This window comes from Falco rusticolus, chromosome 19 (genome assembly GCF_015220075.1).
Source record: "Falco rusticolus isolate bFalRus1 chromosome 19, bFalRus1.pri, whole genome shotgun sequence".
Taxonomy (NCBI): domain Eukaryota; kingdom Metazoa; phylum Chordata; class Aves; order Falconiformes; family Falconidae; genus Falco; species Falco rusticolus.
In genome coordinates this window covers 1759927-1777958 of record NC_051205.1, presented here as the reverse complement: position 1 = coordinate 1777958, position 18032 = coordinate 1759927, and the positions used below count along the sequence as shown (strand labels likewise).

General features: G+C 47.6%; 4 protein-coding genes across 4 annotated transcripts; 2 read left to right on the top strand and 2 right to left on the bottom strand.

Annotated features, from left to right (window-relative positions):
- Nucleotides 1-541: 541 nt before the first annotated feature.
- LOC119159334 (scale keratin-like) lies at nt 542-1367 on the bottom strand. Its single transcript, XM_037412044.1, has 2 exons — nt 1303-1367; nt 542-932 (listed from the first exon to the last, which is right to left on the bottom strand). Exon 2 carries the CDS (start codon nt 905-907, stop codon nt 542-544), a length of 366 nt encoding a protein of 121 aa, XP_037267941.1. The 5' UTR covers nt 908-932; nt 1303-1367.
- A 411-nt stretch (nt 1368-1778) lies between these two features.
- Nucleotides 1779-3054, top strand: LOC119140154 (scale keratin-like). The gene is made up of 3 exons (XM_037371242.1): nt 1779-1783; nt 2396-2563; nt 2667-3054. The coding sequence occupies exons 1-3, from the start codon at nt 1779-1781 to the stop codon at nt 3052-3054; spliced, it is 561 nt and encodes a 186-aa protein (XP_037227139.1).
- Nucleotides 3055-5327: 2273 nt separating this feature from the next.
- On the bottom strand, nt 5328-5927 carry LOC119159292 (scale keratin-like). Its single transcript, XM_037412005.1, has one exon. The coding sequence runs from the start codon at nt 5925-5927 to the stop codon at nt 5328-5330; it is 600 nt and encodes a 199-aa protein (XP_037267902.1).
- A 3696-nt stretch (nt 5928-9623) lies between these two features.
- Nucleotides 9624-10223, top strand: LOC119159291 (scale keratin-like). The gene has a single exon (XM_037412004.1). It carries the CDS (start codon nt 9624-9626, stop codon nt 10221-10223), a length of 600 nt encoding a protein of 199 aa, XP_037267901.1.
- Nucleotides 10224-18032: the final 7809 nt, after the last annotated feature.

Sequence of the window (18032 nt, the reverse complement as noted above, 5' to 3'; positions counted from 1 at the left end):
GAGGCCTGCAAAGGGCCCCAGGCTGCATGTCCTGCTGGCAGGGGGGCAGCCTGCCTTCAGGCAGGGCCCTTGGACGTCGGGCGTGGGACCATGTATGGCCAGAGGCACCAGAGCTGTGAGGTCTCCCCAAAAGACGTCTCCTTCTGGCTCTGCTGGGCTTGGGACACTGCCCTGGTGTGGTTGGCAGGGGCCACATGCAGGGCAAGGGAACCCCACAGCCGAGGCTGGGCATTGAAAGCAATGTTAGAGAGGCAGGCGTTGCATGCAGGTGTGTTTTATTGCAGTGCAGAAAGACATACAACTCAGAGGCAGGTAAGCTGACAAGCGGGCCCTCAAGAGCGATGTTGCTGCAGGCTTCTCCCAGGTGGTGGCTGTTATAGAGACAAGCCAGTTGCCCTGTGGGACACTGGTGGAGTCACACATCTGGGCACAGGCAAGAGCAAGGAGATGGGGCCTCACAAAGAAAGGGGAAAGAGGGGAGAAATGAGAGGAGGCGTGAGCCTGAGATGGCCCAGGGACTGTGGAAGCTCTGGGGCTGGGTCTAGCAGGGCCCACAGGTGTCCCAGAGCTTCTTGCCGTAGCGGGGCCAGGCGCAGGGGGTGCAGGCCGCAGAGGTGTAGGGTCTGCCAAAGGTGCAGAGGCCGCCCGAGCCCTGTGTGGCCCCAGCGCCGTAGAGGCCCCCCAGCCCCAGGGAGCCCCCAAAGGCGGGTGCTCCGGAGGAGCCCACCACGGCTTGCTGGGGGAAGGAGCTGAGGATGGGGCCGGGGAAGGTGACGACCACGGGGGGCGGCTGGATGAAGGCCGTTGAGTCGGGGCACTGGCGGGCGCACAGCTCGTTGCAGCTCTCAGCGATGGGCTGGGGGACGGCAACGCTGGTTTTTGGTGGGCACAGGTCGTAGCAAGACATCGTGGCGAGGGTGGGAGAGCGGATCCTGAAAGACGCGGCCCAAAGACAGGTGTCATGAGTGAAGGAGATCGCCCGGCCAAGCCGTGCCCTGTTCCCAGGCCTGTGCTGGAGCTGGAGGAGCCAGAGCCAGCTCCTTGCCCGCACTGCCTGCTGCTTGCCCTTTGCCCAGCCAGCCCACCGGGTGCCCTACTCTCCCCACACGCCAGGCACACAAAGCCTCCCCGAGAGCCCGTGCAGGGCCTGGCTCTGCGGGTCCCAGCCATGGGGCTCCCTCCTCCTCTTGCCGTGCCTCCGCCCACCCTGGCCACTGCAGCCCGCCGCCAGCACAGCTCTCCTGGCCATGGAGGCCCCACACCAGCCCCTGCCACAGGAGGCCGAGACCCCCAAGCCCCCACCTACCCTTGTCCTGAGCAGAGCGAGGCAAGAGTGGTGGATGCTGGCACTCGCCGACAGCAGCCCTTTTATGCTGGGGTGGCGAGCGTGGGGAGGAGCTGGCCGTGCTGGGGACACGTGGCTCATGGTGCCAAGCCCCTGCATCCTCCCCGTGTGGCACGGGGCTGTTGTGCTGATGCCGTTTCCTGGCCAGCCCCAACCCGCTCTATCAGCCCCTGCAATCACCCCACTCGGACGCTTGCCAGCTGCCACCTAATGCCACCAATTAGCCCCACTGTCTTTTCATTATCTCGCTGTGTAAGAGGGCACGCAGCGTGACAAAGGCTGACTGGTAGCGCCCTGCGTGCCATAGCTCTTCTCCAAGGGCTTGGTCTCAGGCTGGCCTCATGCCTTCATCGCAGAGCCACACGGCAGAGCATGGTCCTGCCGCTGGCCAGGAAGGCAGCCTTGCAAGGGCCTCCCGCACACCAGCCACCGCATGACGTACGCCGCGTGGCTATTATCTACAGAGGCACGAGGTTACGAAACGAAAAATCAAAGGCACTCCTCTCGGGCACTGCCTGCTCAGCACGATGCGTCACTCGCCAGCCCAAGGGAACTGGGTGCCATTCCCCTCCAGGCACTGGCCATCGACTTCTGCACGTCGGGGGGCAAGACAGACCCCTTGTGCTCTTCCCCAAGGTGCATGGGGCAAGGAGCACCGATGCCCAACTGCAGCCACTTTGTCACAGGGTCATGTCAGCTGACCCCCAACGCGACCAGGTCCTCACGGGTGTCCCGGGAGCCCCATGTCTGGGGGATGGTGGTGGGCAGGGGCTGCCCTCGGGGTGCTGGGGAGCTGGGAGCCCCGTCTGAATGCGCAGCTGCAGCAGCCCCCGCTGGGCTGGCCCGGCTGGTGCTCGGTGCCGGCCCTGGTCCCGGCAGGGCCTGGCTGCGGGCACAGGGCAGAGATGTCCTGCCAGGGCAGAGCACAAGGCCGGCACCGTGCGCAGCCCCCAGCAGGGAGGTTCCTGCTCTCATTTAGCCCACGCGGCAGGACCGGGAGGAAGGCTGGGAAGCGGCAGGTGCTGGTCGGTGCAGGGGATGCTGACTCAGGGAGGGACAGGAGCCGGACAGCCCCGTTGTCATCGGCAGGAGGGAGTGCCGCCTCTGCAGATTGGCCCAGGTGGTGCTGAGCAATGGCGCGGCCGGTATAAAAGCTCTGCCTCTGCCCGGCTCTCCACACAACTGCTCTGGTCGCCTTCTCCTCTGGGAACAGGGTAAGTCTGTGAGCGCTTCCCCTCCTGGCCCCCTGCTCATGCCCCAGCCCCTCCAATTCGGGTGCTTACGTCTGCTGCTCTCTTTCAACCTCTGCCCTCTTGCAGAGCACCGTCCGATCCCTCGCCACGATGTCTTGCTACGACCTGTGCCCACCAAAAACCAGCGTTGCCGTCCCCCAGCCCATCGCTGAGAGCTGCAACGAGCTGTGCGCCCGCCAGTGCCCCGACTCAACGGCCTTCATCCAGCCGCCCCCCGTGGTCGTCACCTTCCCCGGCCCCATCCTCAGCTCCTTCCCCCAGCAAGCCGTGGTGGGCTCCTCCGGAGCACCCGCCTTTGGGGGCTCCCTGGGGCTGGGGGGCCTCTACGGCGCTGGGGCCACACAGGGCTCGGGCGGCCTCTGCACCTTTGGCAGACCCTACACCTCTGCGGCCTGCACCCCCTGCGCCTGGCCCCGCTACGGCAAGAAGCTCTGGGACACCTGTGGGCCCTGCTAGACCCAGCCCAGCCGCAGCCCAACGCCACCACCAACCATGCCGCGCTGAGCTGGTGGGCACGGGCCACTGAGGAGTACTGAGCATCCCCAGCGCCGCACAACACCAGCGCAGCTGGCAGTGCAGCACAGCCTCGGCCCTTCCCTGACCTCTTCTCCCACCCTCTGCTCTCCTCCTCTCCACTCTCTTCCTCGCTGTCAGATGGGGCAGGAGGGACACCCAAAGAGCCCTGCAGGGCTGACGGGCCAATTCCTGGGCAGCTGGAATGCCTCACCAAGGCGACATTTGGAGCGAGAAGCCATGCTCCAGAGAAGGTGCCTCTGCCTCCCCCAACACATGACAACCAGCATCTCGGGGTCTGGCCTACTGTCCCCCTGAGAGACCCTCCTGCCCCTCTGGGCACAATAAAGATTTCCTGCATCCAAATCTTGTCTCCGTCCATCCTTGTTCCATGTTGGGAAGACCCTGGGGTGGGTGCCTGGCAGGTGTGGGAGAGCAAATTCTAGTCCTGAGCTTCCCAGGAATGGTGAGTGTGGGCAGTGTAGGGACAGGGGTGATGCAGGCAGCAGTCAGGGGAGAGAAAGCCTTTTGGTGGTGTTTGCAGTAGCTGAGGAAAGGGCAAAAGGCAGAGAGCAGGACAGGCACTGGCAGTGCTGCTTTGCCTGGTCTTCTCAGCCTGGGAGCGGCACCAGCTCCGCCTTGTCCTGCTGCTCGTTTAATCCTGTAGGATTCCTTGGTTTGGGGGCCCCTTCAGTTTCTTGTCCATCTTCATAGCCCCTCCTGACTATATGATTTCCTCTCTCTCCACACTGAGCAGCAAGTACTGCAGCCCATATTTCTTATGCCAGTTCAGCCGAGTCCTCTGCAGCAGCTTTGGGCTTTACTAAATGTAGCAGGGGTTTCCCTGGTCGCCTCCTGAAATTCTTTTTCTTTGGAGTAGTTACGTACTTTCTTCCCATCTTGGTTCTCATTTTGTGCTGATAGAGGATATTTGTCATGGAGTAATTTAAGATATGGGGAGAGTTCAACTCTGTCAATGAAGGAGAGGCTTGTGGTTGTTTTCCTCTTATTTTTTTACTGAAGTTCTGCTGTATAACACAATGAGATTTCTGTGCCCCCCCCTCCCCACCCTCCTTCAAGTGTGGCTTTGTTTACAGTTTTATAGGCTGTGAAGGTCAGTTTTTGACATCAGGTTTCCACCCACATCAATGGCAGACAAAAGCAGTTCATAAACCCTGCAGAAATCCCACTCCTACCTCCCATGGGGCTTTCCCTGTCATCTCTGAGCTTCTGTTGTTTTATGGTACAAGAACATTTAGAGCTAGGAAAAAAACATATTTCCATCATCATTTAATTGAGCTCTTCTGGCAAGGAGAGCAGAGGTTGTGAACTCATCTGAGCTTAGCACAGTACAGGTTCTGTCATGGCATATATGAACAGTGGTTCAGGAAACCACACCTTCAAGAAAAATGTACAAAATATGTTAATGAGAACTAGGAATGAATTTCAACTATGACAAAATTTTATGCTGAGGAAAGAAAGTCCTTCTTGTCACTAAAAAAGAACCCCAACTTCTTTTTCACATAATAGTCTTCTGATATTTTAATTTATTTGTAGATTTTTAAATCCAAGCATAACTGTGCCTGTGATGTATTTAATCATAATGGCACAAATACAGGAAGCAATTTTAGATCACTTTGCAGTGACAGAAAATTTCGGCAGAGTACTTACTAAGTAAAGCCCTGGAAAAAAAAAAAAAATTAAACAGACACGCTTAAGAAATCCACGAAGGACTAAAACAAAGCTCCATGTTTGTCAAGACACTTGGACTGCTGAGAGACTCCAGGCACTTCTTCCCTACACAAGAGTGAATATTGCTCCCAGAGGAGGCTGAAGGACAAATGAAAACCAAGAGGCTCTTGTGCAACACCACGGGGTTTTAATGTCAAAGAGAAGCAGAGCAGCCAATTACAGAAGATCAAGGCAGTACAAGGGGAAAGGGGTAATGCAGGTAGCACGCCCTGGTACTGGTGCCCCGCTCAGGACACAGCGGACAGCCAAGGTGGTGGAGGGATGCAGGGGATACTGAGGCTCAGCCACGCAGCCAGGGCACACCGTGGCATAGGAGAGTGAGCTGCTGGCACACACAGCCTCCTCCTGTCCCCATGCCAGGGCAGCTGGCACATGCCGCTGGTCCCCGGGATCTTGTTCCACATCCTCATGCCACGGTCCATGTTTCAGGGCTGCTGCAGGCTCTGGGCACCATCCTGAGGGCTTTAGAAAGCCCCGCAGCTCCCACGGCGGGACCTGCCCCACCTCTGGGACCCAGGCAGGTAATACCCCGTGCCACAGGAGGAGAAGCCGGAGCTGTAGGACCTCCCACAACTGCCAAAGCTGCTGGACCCATGTTGGCCCCCATAGCCCACATCATCTCCATAGCCCAGGGAACGGCCGTACCCAAGGGAGCCCCCAGAGCCTCCCAAGCCAAAGGGGTTCCCATAGCCCCGCAAGCCCCCATAGCCAGAGGAGCCCCCCAAACCCAGGGAGCCCCCATAGCCTCCCAAACCAAAGGAGCCCCCGTAACTCCGCCACCTCCCATAGCTCAAGGAGCCCCCAGAGCCACCCAAGCCCAGGGAGCCCACAGAGCTTGGGGAACCAAAGGAACTCCCTAGCCAGGCTGGGCCTGATGATCCCACAATGCTCTCCTGGGGAAAAGAGCTGAGTATGGGGCCCGGCAAGGTCACCACAGCCGGCGGGGGGAAGATGACTGCTCTGGAGTCGGGGCATTGCTGCACACATGGCTCATTGTAGCTCTCGGCAATCGGCCGAGGGCACGTCACCCCACAGGGTCTGCAGGACTCGCTGTAGCCAGACATCCTTCTTGCAGTGGCTGTGAGTCTGCAACACACAGCAGTTAGGAGATTTAGGGTAAATGAACTAATACCACAGCTGGAGGGGGAGGAGACGAACCAAGATTATTAAGCAATGACTCTGTCTGAAATATCAGAAGTTAACAGGGAAGCAGATTTATACATGCTAACAAATAAAACTCGTTCTGGTATCAATGCAAATTTTATCATTTCTTTCATCCCATCGTGATCACCTTTGGAAATAATTTTACATGAAGCAGAAATTCAATACTGGGTAAATTAGACAAGTCTGTTTGCAGGAACTTGGACTGGTGAGGATGCACTCACAAAGTGTAAGAACCAGTGAAAAAGAATCCAAGAGGAACAAGACAAAAGGCTCATTGAACATATGTATTCATTCCCTTTATGAGGTATAAGTTGCCCCAAGTATTTCTACAGCCTGAAGATCTACTTCCTATCCTAATGCAATGACTCCTGATACTGCACACATACAAAACAACATTTTCAGAAGGAAAGAAAAGGTAGAAGACTGTAAAAACACTTACAGGAATCACCTCTGTGACAAAAACATTGTTAAAGTGCATACTAAGAGTAGCAGAACAAATGAATGAAATCACACTTACCTTGTTCACTACAGATGGAGGCAAGAGAAGCAGATAGAAGGGCTGTGGGTGATACGAGCTTTTATATGCTTCTTTAAGCCACCCTTTGTGCCTCTGGTCCTAATATGTTACAAAACAGATGCAATAGTGGGAGCTTTAATTTTGTCATCTCAGCACTGTCCCTCCCAAATGTTAGTGTGGGTGTGATACAGCTGCTGCTGACAATCAATTATCTGTGATTGTCAGTTTAGGGGATTTTAGGAACTTGCAGCTGAAGGGTTGCCATACAGTCATCAACTGAAAGCCAGAATAAGACTGGTGTGTCACACCAGTGCTATTTTAATATTCAAGGTAGTACTTACACGGTGTGGAGCCCTTTTTGGTGCCATGTGCACAAACCAGGTGAAGGTCATCCAACAAGAGATAGAAGTTTGGCTTTGACAGGACACAAGTTCTTGCAGTTGGCATGGGACCTGTAAATGTTGTTATACAGCAGAGCAAAGACCTGACATGATGCAGGCTCGCTCCTGATGGGATATCACTATTGCTAACAACAGCATGAAAGCAATAAGCCCTAGCCAAATCTTTAGTTTGTGCTTTAAGCTTTTCATTTTACCTATCATTTACCCAGGCGGGGAGATCTGTGTCTGATTTACTGCACCTGTCAATGCTACAGGGGAACGACAGGCCCATCATCACCAGAGATTAACTATATCATCACCAGAGATTAACTATAACCCACGTGGAGCTAGCATTGATCCATTGAAACCGTTCCCAACATCCTTCTATCAAGTCTTCTGAGACAAATAAATGACTCTGGGTTAACAGAGGAGTATCTAGGCTAAGTGACACCTCCAAAGAGGCAGAAAAGGCTTAATTTATATAGCCAGAACTGTTGACAAGGTCTCTGTCTAAAGCTAATACCAAACATTGCAAAATTTAATTTGAAATCTCTATATCTAGAAGTTCAGTTAGAAATACCTTTAAAAATAATCCTAATTTTCTTTTCCTTCACCCCGAAGTACTGACTACTTAAGAAAAAATAGGAAATTAATAAAATGGTATTAAAAAGGATTTATTTTAATGGGATAAGCCTGTGGCATCATAGTTATGTGCAAATGTGTTGTTTTCTAATTTTACAATATTGCAAAAGATAGGCTATAAATTACCTCTAAATTTTAAGATAGCTGTGCCTTTGAAGTGTCATCAGGATTTGCTGATAATAATGAGAGGCACCTGGAAGATAATGACTTTAAGCTGCTTCACAAATACTCGTTAATACTTACTGCTTGCAATTTATGTTATTATCATATTAAAAAAAGAAGGGCAGGATTTAGAAGCTCCCTTGTTATGAAACAGCAGCATTTTAAAATATGCCTATGTCACTTGTTTTGATTCCCTAATCAGACTTTGATTTGTAATTTCAGTGCTTGCAATGATTCGATTTTCATTCATGGTGTTAATTTCTTCTTTTTACTATGTATTGGTATGTTGGGGAGACTATGACATGTCCATGCTACAGACTAATAGTAGCCTCATGTCCCTTTATAAGCCAGTTTTTTGCTAATATGCCTGAAATGCCTATTGCCTTTAATTCTTGGAGGGAAAAAAGAGCCCTATTACAAACTATCTGAATTTTCAGGCTATCTGCCCATGTTCTGAAAAATGAGGGGTCTCAGATTGGTGTCCTAAAATCTCTACTCTTAGGCTCTCCAGACGACTTGTTCTCACCTATAAATGACCCCCTCTCTCATGCATGAAGCTGTACCTAACGACATAGAGCACTTCATTCACACATCTCTAAATTGGTGCTCTTGCACAAGGTTTGTGTGCTGATAGTTGCATGTTTGTGTATAGCAATGGTACAGCACATCAAATATGAATTTTTAGTGAGTGTAAAGCCTCTTATAATTCTCAGGAATGTCTCTGAAGTGTCACTGCCTCCAAGACGTTCCAAAGACAGCAATAAAAATAACAATGGAATCCACCTTGTAATTCATGAGTAATTATTGGTATTTGATCTGCAGATATGGATGTTAAAACCCCTCTGTTTCTAAACTGGGTATAGATACCTGAAATTCTCCCTTTTCCTATTACATCTCTCCCACTTTTTACCCAGCTTGCATGTATTTTCACAATGTTCACTCAAACTACACTATTCTTAAAAGATAGATAACTAACTGATTCTTACTCATCTACCATAAAAAGAGTAGATGCCCCAGTGCTGGTGTTGGGTGTTAGATATCTGAAAGATCTCATAATTCTCCAGACCAATGCCCACAAGTCGGTATTGACATTGTATCACACCTCTTTTTGAAGGTGGGGAGTGGCAATGCGAAGCAAGCAAAATTAAATCCATCAATGTGAAGGCTGTTACGTTACCATGTAGGACCTGAGGCTTAAAGGGTGTTTCGTATCTGTAAGCAGTTTGAGGAAGATATAAAAGCTGTCTCCACTCTGAGCCTCTCTATCCACATCTCCTGGCTTATTCTCCTTGGTGAACAGGGTAAGTCTGATTTGGCTCAAACTTTGTCCTTCTCAAGCTTTATTCTTTTGATGCTAAATTCTGCATGATGTTATAGATTGGCAGGTTAGAGAAGTGCAGGTGTCAGAAGGTGTTCTCCTTAGAACAAAATGGGAAGTTCCACTATGCCACCTGAATAACCATTTCCCAGGCATTTTAGTTCCAATTCAGGATCTACATGCATTATAAAATTCCAAAATACCAGAGTGCTCTTAGTATCTACCACCTTGTGGTAGTATTTGCCCCATAAGGGCAAATATTCCTGTTGGAAGCTGAGTGTTACTGGGGAAGCAGTATGAAACTATTAAAATAGCTGGCTACATCTGACATCTCTTCTCTTAACTTGCTGTTAATACATTACCAAACTTCAGTCTCTTTCAGCTGGTCTTAATAAATTAGATTAATCACGCTCCAAGTAAGAGCAGTGATGTCAAGTGTGGGATTCACCACACATGACATTAGATGTCTGCTTAATAATCTTGGTTCGTCTCCTCCCCCTCCAGCTGTGGTATTAGTTCATTTACCCTAAATCTCCTAACTGCTGTGTGTTGCAGACTCACAGCCATTGCAAGAAGGATGTCTGGCTACAGCGAGTCCTGCAGACCCTGTGGGGTGACGTGCCCTCGGCCGATTGCCGAGAGCTACAATGAGCCATGTGTGCAGCAATGCCCCGACTCCAGAGCAGTCATCTTCCCCCCGCCGGCTGTGGTGACCTTGCCGGGCCCCATACTCAGCTCTTTTCCCCAGGAGAGCATTGTGGGATCATCAGGCCCAGCCTGGCTAGGGAGTTCCTTTGGTTCCCCAAGCTCTGTGGGCTCCCTGGGCTTGGGTGGCTCTGGGGGCTCCTTGAGCTATGGGAGGTGGCGGAGTTACGGGGGCTCCTTTGGTTTGGGAGGCTATGGGGGCTCCCTGGGTTTGGGGGGCTCCTCTGGCTATGGGGGCTTGCGGGGCTATGGGAACCCCTTTGGCTTGGGAGGCTCTGGGGGCTCCCTTGGGTACGGCCATTCCCTGGGCTATGGAGATGATGTGGGCTATGGGGGCCAACATGGGTCCAGCAGCTTTGGCAGTTGTGGGAGGTCCTACAGCTCCGGCTTCTCCTCCTGTGGCACGGGGTATTACCTGCCTGGGTCCCAGAGGTGGGGCAGGTCCCGCCGTGGGAGCTGCGGGGCTTTCTAAAGCCCTCAGGATGGTGCCCAGAGCCTGCAGCAGCCCTGAAACATGGACCGTGGCATGAGGATGTGGAACAAGATCCCGGGGACCAGCGGCATGTGCCAGCTGCCCTGGCATGGGGACAGGAGGAGGCTGTGTGTGCCAGCAGCTCACTCTCCTATGCCACGGTGTGCCCTGGCTGCGTGGCTGAGCCTCAGTATCCCCTGCATCCCTCCACCACCTTGGCTGTCCGCTGTGTCCTGAGCGGGGCACCAGTACCAGGGCGTGCTACCTGCATTACCCCTTTCCCCTTGTACTGCCTTGATCTTCTGTAATTGGCTGCTCTGCTTCTCTTTGACATTAAAACCCCGTGGTGTTGCACAAGAGCCTCTTGGTTTTCCTTTGTCCTTCAGCCTCCTCTGGGAGCAAAACTCCCGGGTGTGCTCAGCGTATCAAACAATCTGCCCTACTCAATCTCTCTTTAAAATGTGGAATGAAAGTTTAATTTGGATCCTTAAGGCATCAACTGCATTGTGTTAATGAATGTTTGTTTAGCAATTTAGCAGTCATTATCTTCCCCAAGGTTCAGAACAGGCAGGGTAATTGTTATTGCTCTGAGGATTTCTGGTGACATCCCAAAGGCCCCCAAATCATCACACAATTTAGCAACCAATTACCAGATAATTGCAGCATTCCTAAACTAGGAAGTCAAAAAAGGAAGAATCATACATATTTGTTTTAATTTGTTGATTTTTAAATGTTCTTCCTGATACTTACTGCCATTCTTAATGGCAAAATCTTCTTCATAGTCTTAAAAAAAATATTAATAGCACAGATTGTTGGGATTTTACGAGCTTCAAGGAATTGGAATATCAGGAGGTGAAATTACATATTGCTTGTAAGACAGGGTTAGCTTTCCCACCTCTTTTCCCACATTGATTGTTAGCCTGCAGCGATTATTTTATATTGTGCTTAAAGAAGTATGACTAAGGGAAAATATACTCTGTAAAAAAAGGGGTATTACTCATTGCTTACATTTATCTGTTATTACCTCCTTACTAATTGGTATGGTATGATTTAAATTAAGATGTCTGTTACTCACAATTTATGCACAGGCAAATTTCTCCCAGAGAAGTCCCCAAAGAGGAAAAGGGAGGAAGAACGTTGCAAGACAATTATTATGATGCAACATAAATTTAATGAGTGAGAAGTAGAATTTAAAAAAAATGTACAGCATAAGAAAGCAGTAGGGTTAAATATGGATAAAATTAATCATCCATTTCAAGGCAATGCTTTATAGCTGGACACCCAACTCCTACATGCAACAATAAAAGTTACATTTGTCACCTCACTGATAACAGAGAAAGGCATTAAATCAGAAATGCCAAGCTCCTGCAGTCCCATTAGCTTAGGGAAAAGCTGAGGGTGGTCAGCAAGCATTTGGCTATGGTCATGAGCTCAGTCCTGCATCTGGATCACGTTCTTAAGCTTCTGGTGGTTCATTTGTGGTTTTACCCCCAGGATTTCTCACGGCCCACACCGGTTGTAGCGACGGTAGGACCTCCCATAAAGGCCACCTAGACCTGAAAATCCAAGGCTCCCAAGTCCTGAGGAGCTGCCAGAGGAGATGGGAACCCCTCCAGCACTGAGAGCATCCCCTACAGCTGCAGATGCTGAGGATCCCACAGTGGTGTTCTGGGGGAAGGAGCTGAGGATGGGTCCAGGCAGGGTCACCACCACGGGAGAGGGCTGGATCACATATGTCGAGTCCTGGCACTGCCTGATGCAGGGCTCGTTGCAGCTGTTGGCAAGCGGGGTTGGGCCACAAGTGGTGGGAGGACACAAATCATAGCAGGACATGTCTGCAGGATGGAACCAAGTCTGAAACACAGGGAAGGAAGTAAATACAAGCAAGAAGTTGTAATTACAGCCATGTAATTAAGGTGCTGAGACGATGCAGGGTGCAAGAAACTAACTAGATACTATATGGAAATGGAATAATGTATTAGTATTAGGCTGAAAGACTTTGGTGAAACCCAGGCTCCTCTGTGCTACAGAGGACAGCTCAAGGGTTAGCTCTACCTGCTCCAGAGCAGTCTACAACAGCTCCTTTCCCACAACACTCTTCCAGGATGCATGCATCCCTGTAATAGGTGGGAAGCAAAGGACAAGGCTTATGATCTCCTATGTGATACAGCTTGGAGAAACTTTGCCGTACAACAGAGGGGAGAAGAAAAAATTCCTCAGCAGGTAGAAGTGAGGAGCGCAACCTGATAACATGACACCTGTGAAAGGGAGCTGTTATCCACCCCACAGATGGGCTTGTCTCTTAAACAGTCAAATAATAAGTATTCTGCCTAATTCTTATTTAATCATCCCCTTCTCTTTGTGCTTATTTCATCTTACATCAGTCTTACAGAGAAAGCAACTTTCAACCTGTTTCTGAAGGGGGGTCAAACAGAAGTTGATGGTCCACAATGATCTGATAAGCAAATAGAACAGGCAGAAGCTTTACTATTGATATTTCAGTTACAGGTTACTAGTGCCAAAGTATTCACATCATTTTAGGAGGACATGATTCAAATATTTCTGGTCCCAAAGTGCTTAGGAATGGAGAAGGATTATTTACGTGGTATCCTGGTGCAAGAAGTGATATACTTTCAGTATTTACCACACTTTTGAAAATTTGAGCCCACTTATCTATCTACAGAAAAAGCTCTAAGAAAGCCAAAATCCCTGTGTAGATTCTTCACATTTGCTTCTAGCTGCTGAGCAATTCCCATGCAGAGATTTGAGCATCTTGGAACTGAATGATCCAGCGAAACAAATGAAAAATGAGTCCTGCGTCCAGCACTTGCCACCCTTCAAAGAACAGCTACCGTCTTTTACAGAAAGAGCTAGTCACAGATCTCACACACACACTGATGAAAAGCATAAATCTTAGACTGCTAGAGACAAGAGAGCGTAAAAATAAAATACGATGAAGGCAACAATTCAGGACATTGAAAGATAGCAGGCAGATTCAGACTTACCCTTTCCACCAAGGAGAATAAAGCCGAAGTAGTGGATGGCAGCAACTTGCACCGTGCTGGCTTTTATAGTGTCCTAGAGTGCCTGAGGACCCGAGACATACTTTGTGTATGTAGGTATTTACCAGCCAATTGCTAAAGACTTCTTGTATGCAAAATATTCCCAGCTGATGATTTACTTTTTCCTCACTGTATTTATTGCCTTGATTTAATTTCCTCACCGTAATGTATGTATTCCACCAAAGAGGCTTCTTTTATCTTAAAATCTTATGAGCCTAGTTAATTCCTGGTCAGAAGAAGTGATTCATCTGAGTTACTAAAGAAATTATTTTGCATTCTAAGGGAAATATATGCAGTGTACGTCATTTGACACAGATGAATACATTAGGAAAGACACATGTGAACTCTCTTGTGAAATCCCCCTTCATGGAGAGCACAAGTTTTTGACACATCTCACTCTGAAAAGGCCAGAAGTTACTATTTCTCACTCTGAATTGGACTGTAGGTTTGCCAAATTCATCTCAAACAGCCAGCCAGCCACACAAATTCAGAAAATAAAATTGTTACAGGAAGCACTTAGCAGAGCTGATTACCAGTCTCAGAGGTACTTACTGGGAAATAGATGATCTGAGGGAACATACTGTTTTACTTTCTTGACTCAGGAGGCAGGATGAAAGAGTATCAGCAGCCTCATCTATTTATTCAGTATTAAACTACCGCACTTCCATAAAGAAATTTGAGACACAGCTCTGCAATTTGGGAACTGAGTGCCAAAGTCCTTAATCTAAGGAGTCTGCAGTTTTAACTTTCTTCCTACATAAAACTCCAGGAAAACAATTCAGATCAGATTGAGGATGCATGTGAATTCTGGGCTAGTCAGAGACACTGGCACGCAAAGTCTTGCACAAGCTTACCTACAGGGTCATTAGAGACGCCAAACAGTTTAACATTTGCCATCAAATTATTATTTTCCCCTACTGTGTCTTGCACTATTATACAAAATTATACTGCAAATTAATGGTAGCTACTTACAGAACTTTATAATATTCTTGTACTTTTTTCCTCTTTTGAAAGCAAATAATGTTGTCTTCGATTTGCATGGCCTTAAAGAACATTGCAATGTGCCACAATTCAATTTCTTTTTCAAAGACAATTTCTAGATTAAAACGTAATTGCATACACTGCATAAGCAGACTTTAGGGCAGGGATCAGTATTCCAATCTCTCCTCTCCTAATGTTTAAATCATGTAGCTAGAGACATGCAAATTGTCTCTGAACTGTGAGTATCTTCATGAGGATCTCCTGGGAAATAAGTGCTGATTGTACACTTTTGAAGAACAAAAGTCTTCAAAGTTCACAACACATTTTCATCAACAGCTCAGACATGTAAATAACACATTATCAGAAAATGTGAAGATATATGACCAGTGTTTAAAATTTGTGACCAGGATTACTAATGAATTTCACAAACTTCCTCACATTATACGGTGTTGCAAACCAGAGTCCTTCCATTTTTCACTTCAAATACAAATCAGTATTTGCACAAAATCACATTAAAAACCTAATTCCAGTCATCAGTCACTGGATGTCCTTAGGTACGTGATGACCCCCATCAGTGACACCAGTGACTGAAGCTCTCCTGTCCCCGAGATTTACTGGTCTTTCTCCAATAACCTTACCAACACACACATGCAGACACACTACAGCAGTATCAAAATGTTAAAAACCAGATTCCTTTATAGCAATAACCATCTATTGACTCTAAGAGAAGCATGGGGTTTTGAAAACAAATTCATCAGAAAGTATAATGATGATATAAAGAAGCACAATGTTCTCCTGAAGGTGATGATATGAGCCAGTCAGGTTGTTTCGACAGTCTCATCCCAGGAGCTGAAAGCTTTGGGATATGGCTTATTGGAATATTACAAAGAGTAGTGATCCTAAATCTCAGAGTCACTTATCAGGGATGAAATTGCACACTCCGGACTTAAATTAAAAGCTCTTGCTGTGACAGCAGGTGGTACTCCCATGGGCCAGTGTGACCAAAATGCTAAAGAGCAGACAAAATGCCTAACCAAACCGAATTTTGACTCATCCACATTTTGGGAAGGTGGAGTCAGTATAATGGAGCCAGGCATATTTAATGGATGCAAACCAAAAAGATGAAAGAGACCACGGATTGTGTTTTTCATTCAGCACCGGGATAAGTCCAGGCAATAAACATAAACAGTAAACAAAACAATTTCACTAGTGGGAGCTCAGCCATATGAAAAAAAAAAAAAAAGGAAAAAAAAAAAGAAAAAAGTAGAAACTAGTAAGTAAATGTGCAAGAACATCTCAGATCCTTCAGGCAGCCTGAAAAAGCTATAAAAGCTCTTAGTCCTCAGAGCCTTCCTGCCTCTTCCCTCATCCCTGTATGCACAGTACAAGCTACAATTCAAGTTTCAGCTTCACAAAATTTAATATTGAAATACATTTTCACTGACAGCGCTAGCAAATACTTAGTGTCTTGCAAAACCAGCTCATGTTACTCTTTTTGGCCATGGGACCAACTTGTCCCAGCCATTCAGTGATAGATGTTAACAGACGCAAGTTTATAAACCGAGAAAGAGCAGATGCAGACAGTTCTTCAGTTCCGTGCACATGTACTCTGGCATGCACTGGGTTTTATGCTGCTGTGCTATTGTCAAGTACAAGGTGTCATTGCACACACATTGCCTGATCATGTAGACCCCACTCTAACACAGCAGGACGTTTCCAAAACAAATGCAATAACAACTTGAGAGGTAGTGCCTGAGCTTGTCTTGTCACGAAAATTTTCTCTGTAACATAATAATCTAGCTCGTATTCTTCAGCAGTGAACAGAACACTTTCTGATTAACTACAAAGCCAGAGAAACCTTTTACTTTGGGACTGTGCTATACTTGTTGCTATGATAAGTTTTAACCCACAGAAGGCAGTCTGGGACAGGAAAGAAGAGGAGAAACGAAGCTTGAGGACGGTTTTTGCTTCGTGTTTTGAAGAAGTGAACTGCATACCAGACTTTTCTGCTACAGTTTCTGCATGCTTGAAGGAATTATCCCAACTTTGGAAAGAGCATATGGGCACAGGAGTTACCTCTGAGGAGAGGTTTGTGCACTTGATTAGAAGAAAGCTTAACAGGATTGCAGAAGGGGATTGCAGGAGTAGGAAAATGTGCATTGTCATAAGAAACATCATTATCTGCCCACCTGAATATATTAAAGATACCTTCACTGTAGTGGCTCAGCCACAACTTTTCCCAGCCACATTGGTACTGTGGGATTGTAACCTCTCTGCTGTGTTACGTATACAGCTTGACCTCCATAAAAGAAAGCTATTTTGCAACAAACTGCAAATGAATGGTGACTTCTTTGGAATGCATGTTCTTTGATCAAGCAGTAGCTTCAGCTGAGGTGGCAAAAAATATAACACATATTTAATTCAGACCAAACTTCTGCTGTATCATAATATCAAACTATTAACTTCCCATTCACTTCTGTTGTTTGTTAAGAAAACCTACTCCTTAAAATTATTAATTCTTTCATGGAACTGATGTACCTCTTTTAATTTAGCTCCACTAATGACTGTAGTCAATATAACTTTGTCAGCATCTTTCCCTGGATTTAATTACAGTTCAACATCACTCTGTAAAGACACAGACTCCAAGCAAGAAATTTCACAGATATCAGGCTGTGAGCTGTATGGGCTGATGGGAAACTGAATCATCCAGAGCCTTCAGGTTGAGTTTTTCAAACCTTCTTCCTTCAGGGACCGAAGCTCCCAGTCCTAATCACCACCTTTATTACAACACAGACAATCAAGCTAGAAAATGGCAATGCCCAACAAAGATCAGATCTACTAGACACAACAGATAGGAGTCAGTTTATAAAGACGCAGTAAGAAAGGGTTAGAACTTCAAACCTTTTAATCTCTTTCTCCCAGACATGCTTCCCAGGCCAGCAAATTTCAAAGGCCAATTGCCTGGCAAAAACACCACATAGCCTCCTCTTCCTCCCCTCCAATATTTACCAGGGTTTGATCTCAGCGGCCAAGAGGTGCTGCGATCCAAGGTTGCTGCCTCTCTCCTACAGCCTCTGCTCTGAGCAAGCTCAGCTGTGCTCAATAAAAGAATAATCTCTCCCTTCTTTTAAAGGGGTCTTCCCAAGTATCACAGATAGGGTGAAGAAAGCTACAGTCTTCCAGGTTGCAAGCTGAGAGCAGATGTAGTGCTTCAGGAAAAGGTTTATCCCTATAATTTCTAGTATTCCTCATGTCCCTGTAGATTTTCCTGCTGTATCCTTCTGTCTTCTTTCCTACATAGATAACCCTGTCTACCACATCTATGGAAGGATAAGGAGAAACAGTATTCCCTTCTGAGCTTTTCCCTGAAAGTCCCCCTTCTCAAATCAGCTTATTGTCCCATTCTCACCCCTCTTCAAAGACATCCATCTCAACAAAAACATTTTCTCATGAAACAGAAATATTGAAACAGTGAAAGGGCCTTTTTGCATCTCTGTGGTACAGTAGGTAAAGGGTCTTTACAACCCAAACAGAAGCAGCTCCTTTACTTTCAGTTTTCTTGCTTACGCGATGGCAGGAGACGCAGCCATTGCTGGTGAACATTGTCTCTTTCTAGCCTTTGATAAATTGTCTCAGGCATGATTTACCATGTATAAACAAAAGAAAATCTTTTCCCACAACTGAAATCTGACTTGTTCTCCCTTGGCAATTGGCATGAAATTATGTCATGGTGTTTTCTGGAACTGATGACTTGCAAAGGGATCTG

Coding starts and splice junctions, on each gene's coding strand:
- LOC119159334 (XM_037412044.1), bottom strand. CDS start 907: ATGTCTTGCTACGACCTGTGCCCACCAAAAACCAGCGTTGCCGTCCCC.
- LOC119140154 (XM_037371242.1), top strand. Junction 2,564..2,666: donor CTCCTCTGGGAACAGGGTAA/GTCTGTGAGCGC, acceptor CCTCTTGCAGAG/CACCGTCCGATCCCTCGCCA.
- LOC119159292 (XM_037412005.1), bottom strand. CDS start 5,927: ATGTCTGGCTACAGCGAGTCCTGCAGACCCTGTGGGGTGACGTGCCCT.
- LOC119159291 (XM_037412004.1), top strand. CDS start 9,624: ATGTCTGGCTACAGCGAGTCCTGCAGACCCTGTGGGGTGACGTGCCCT.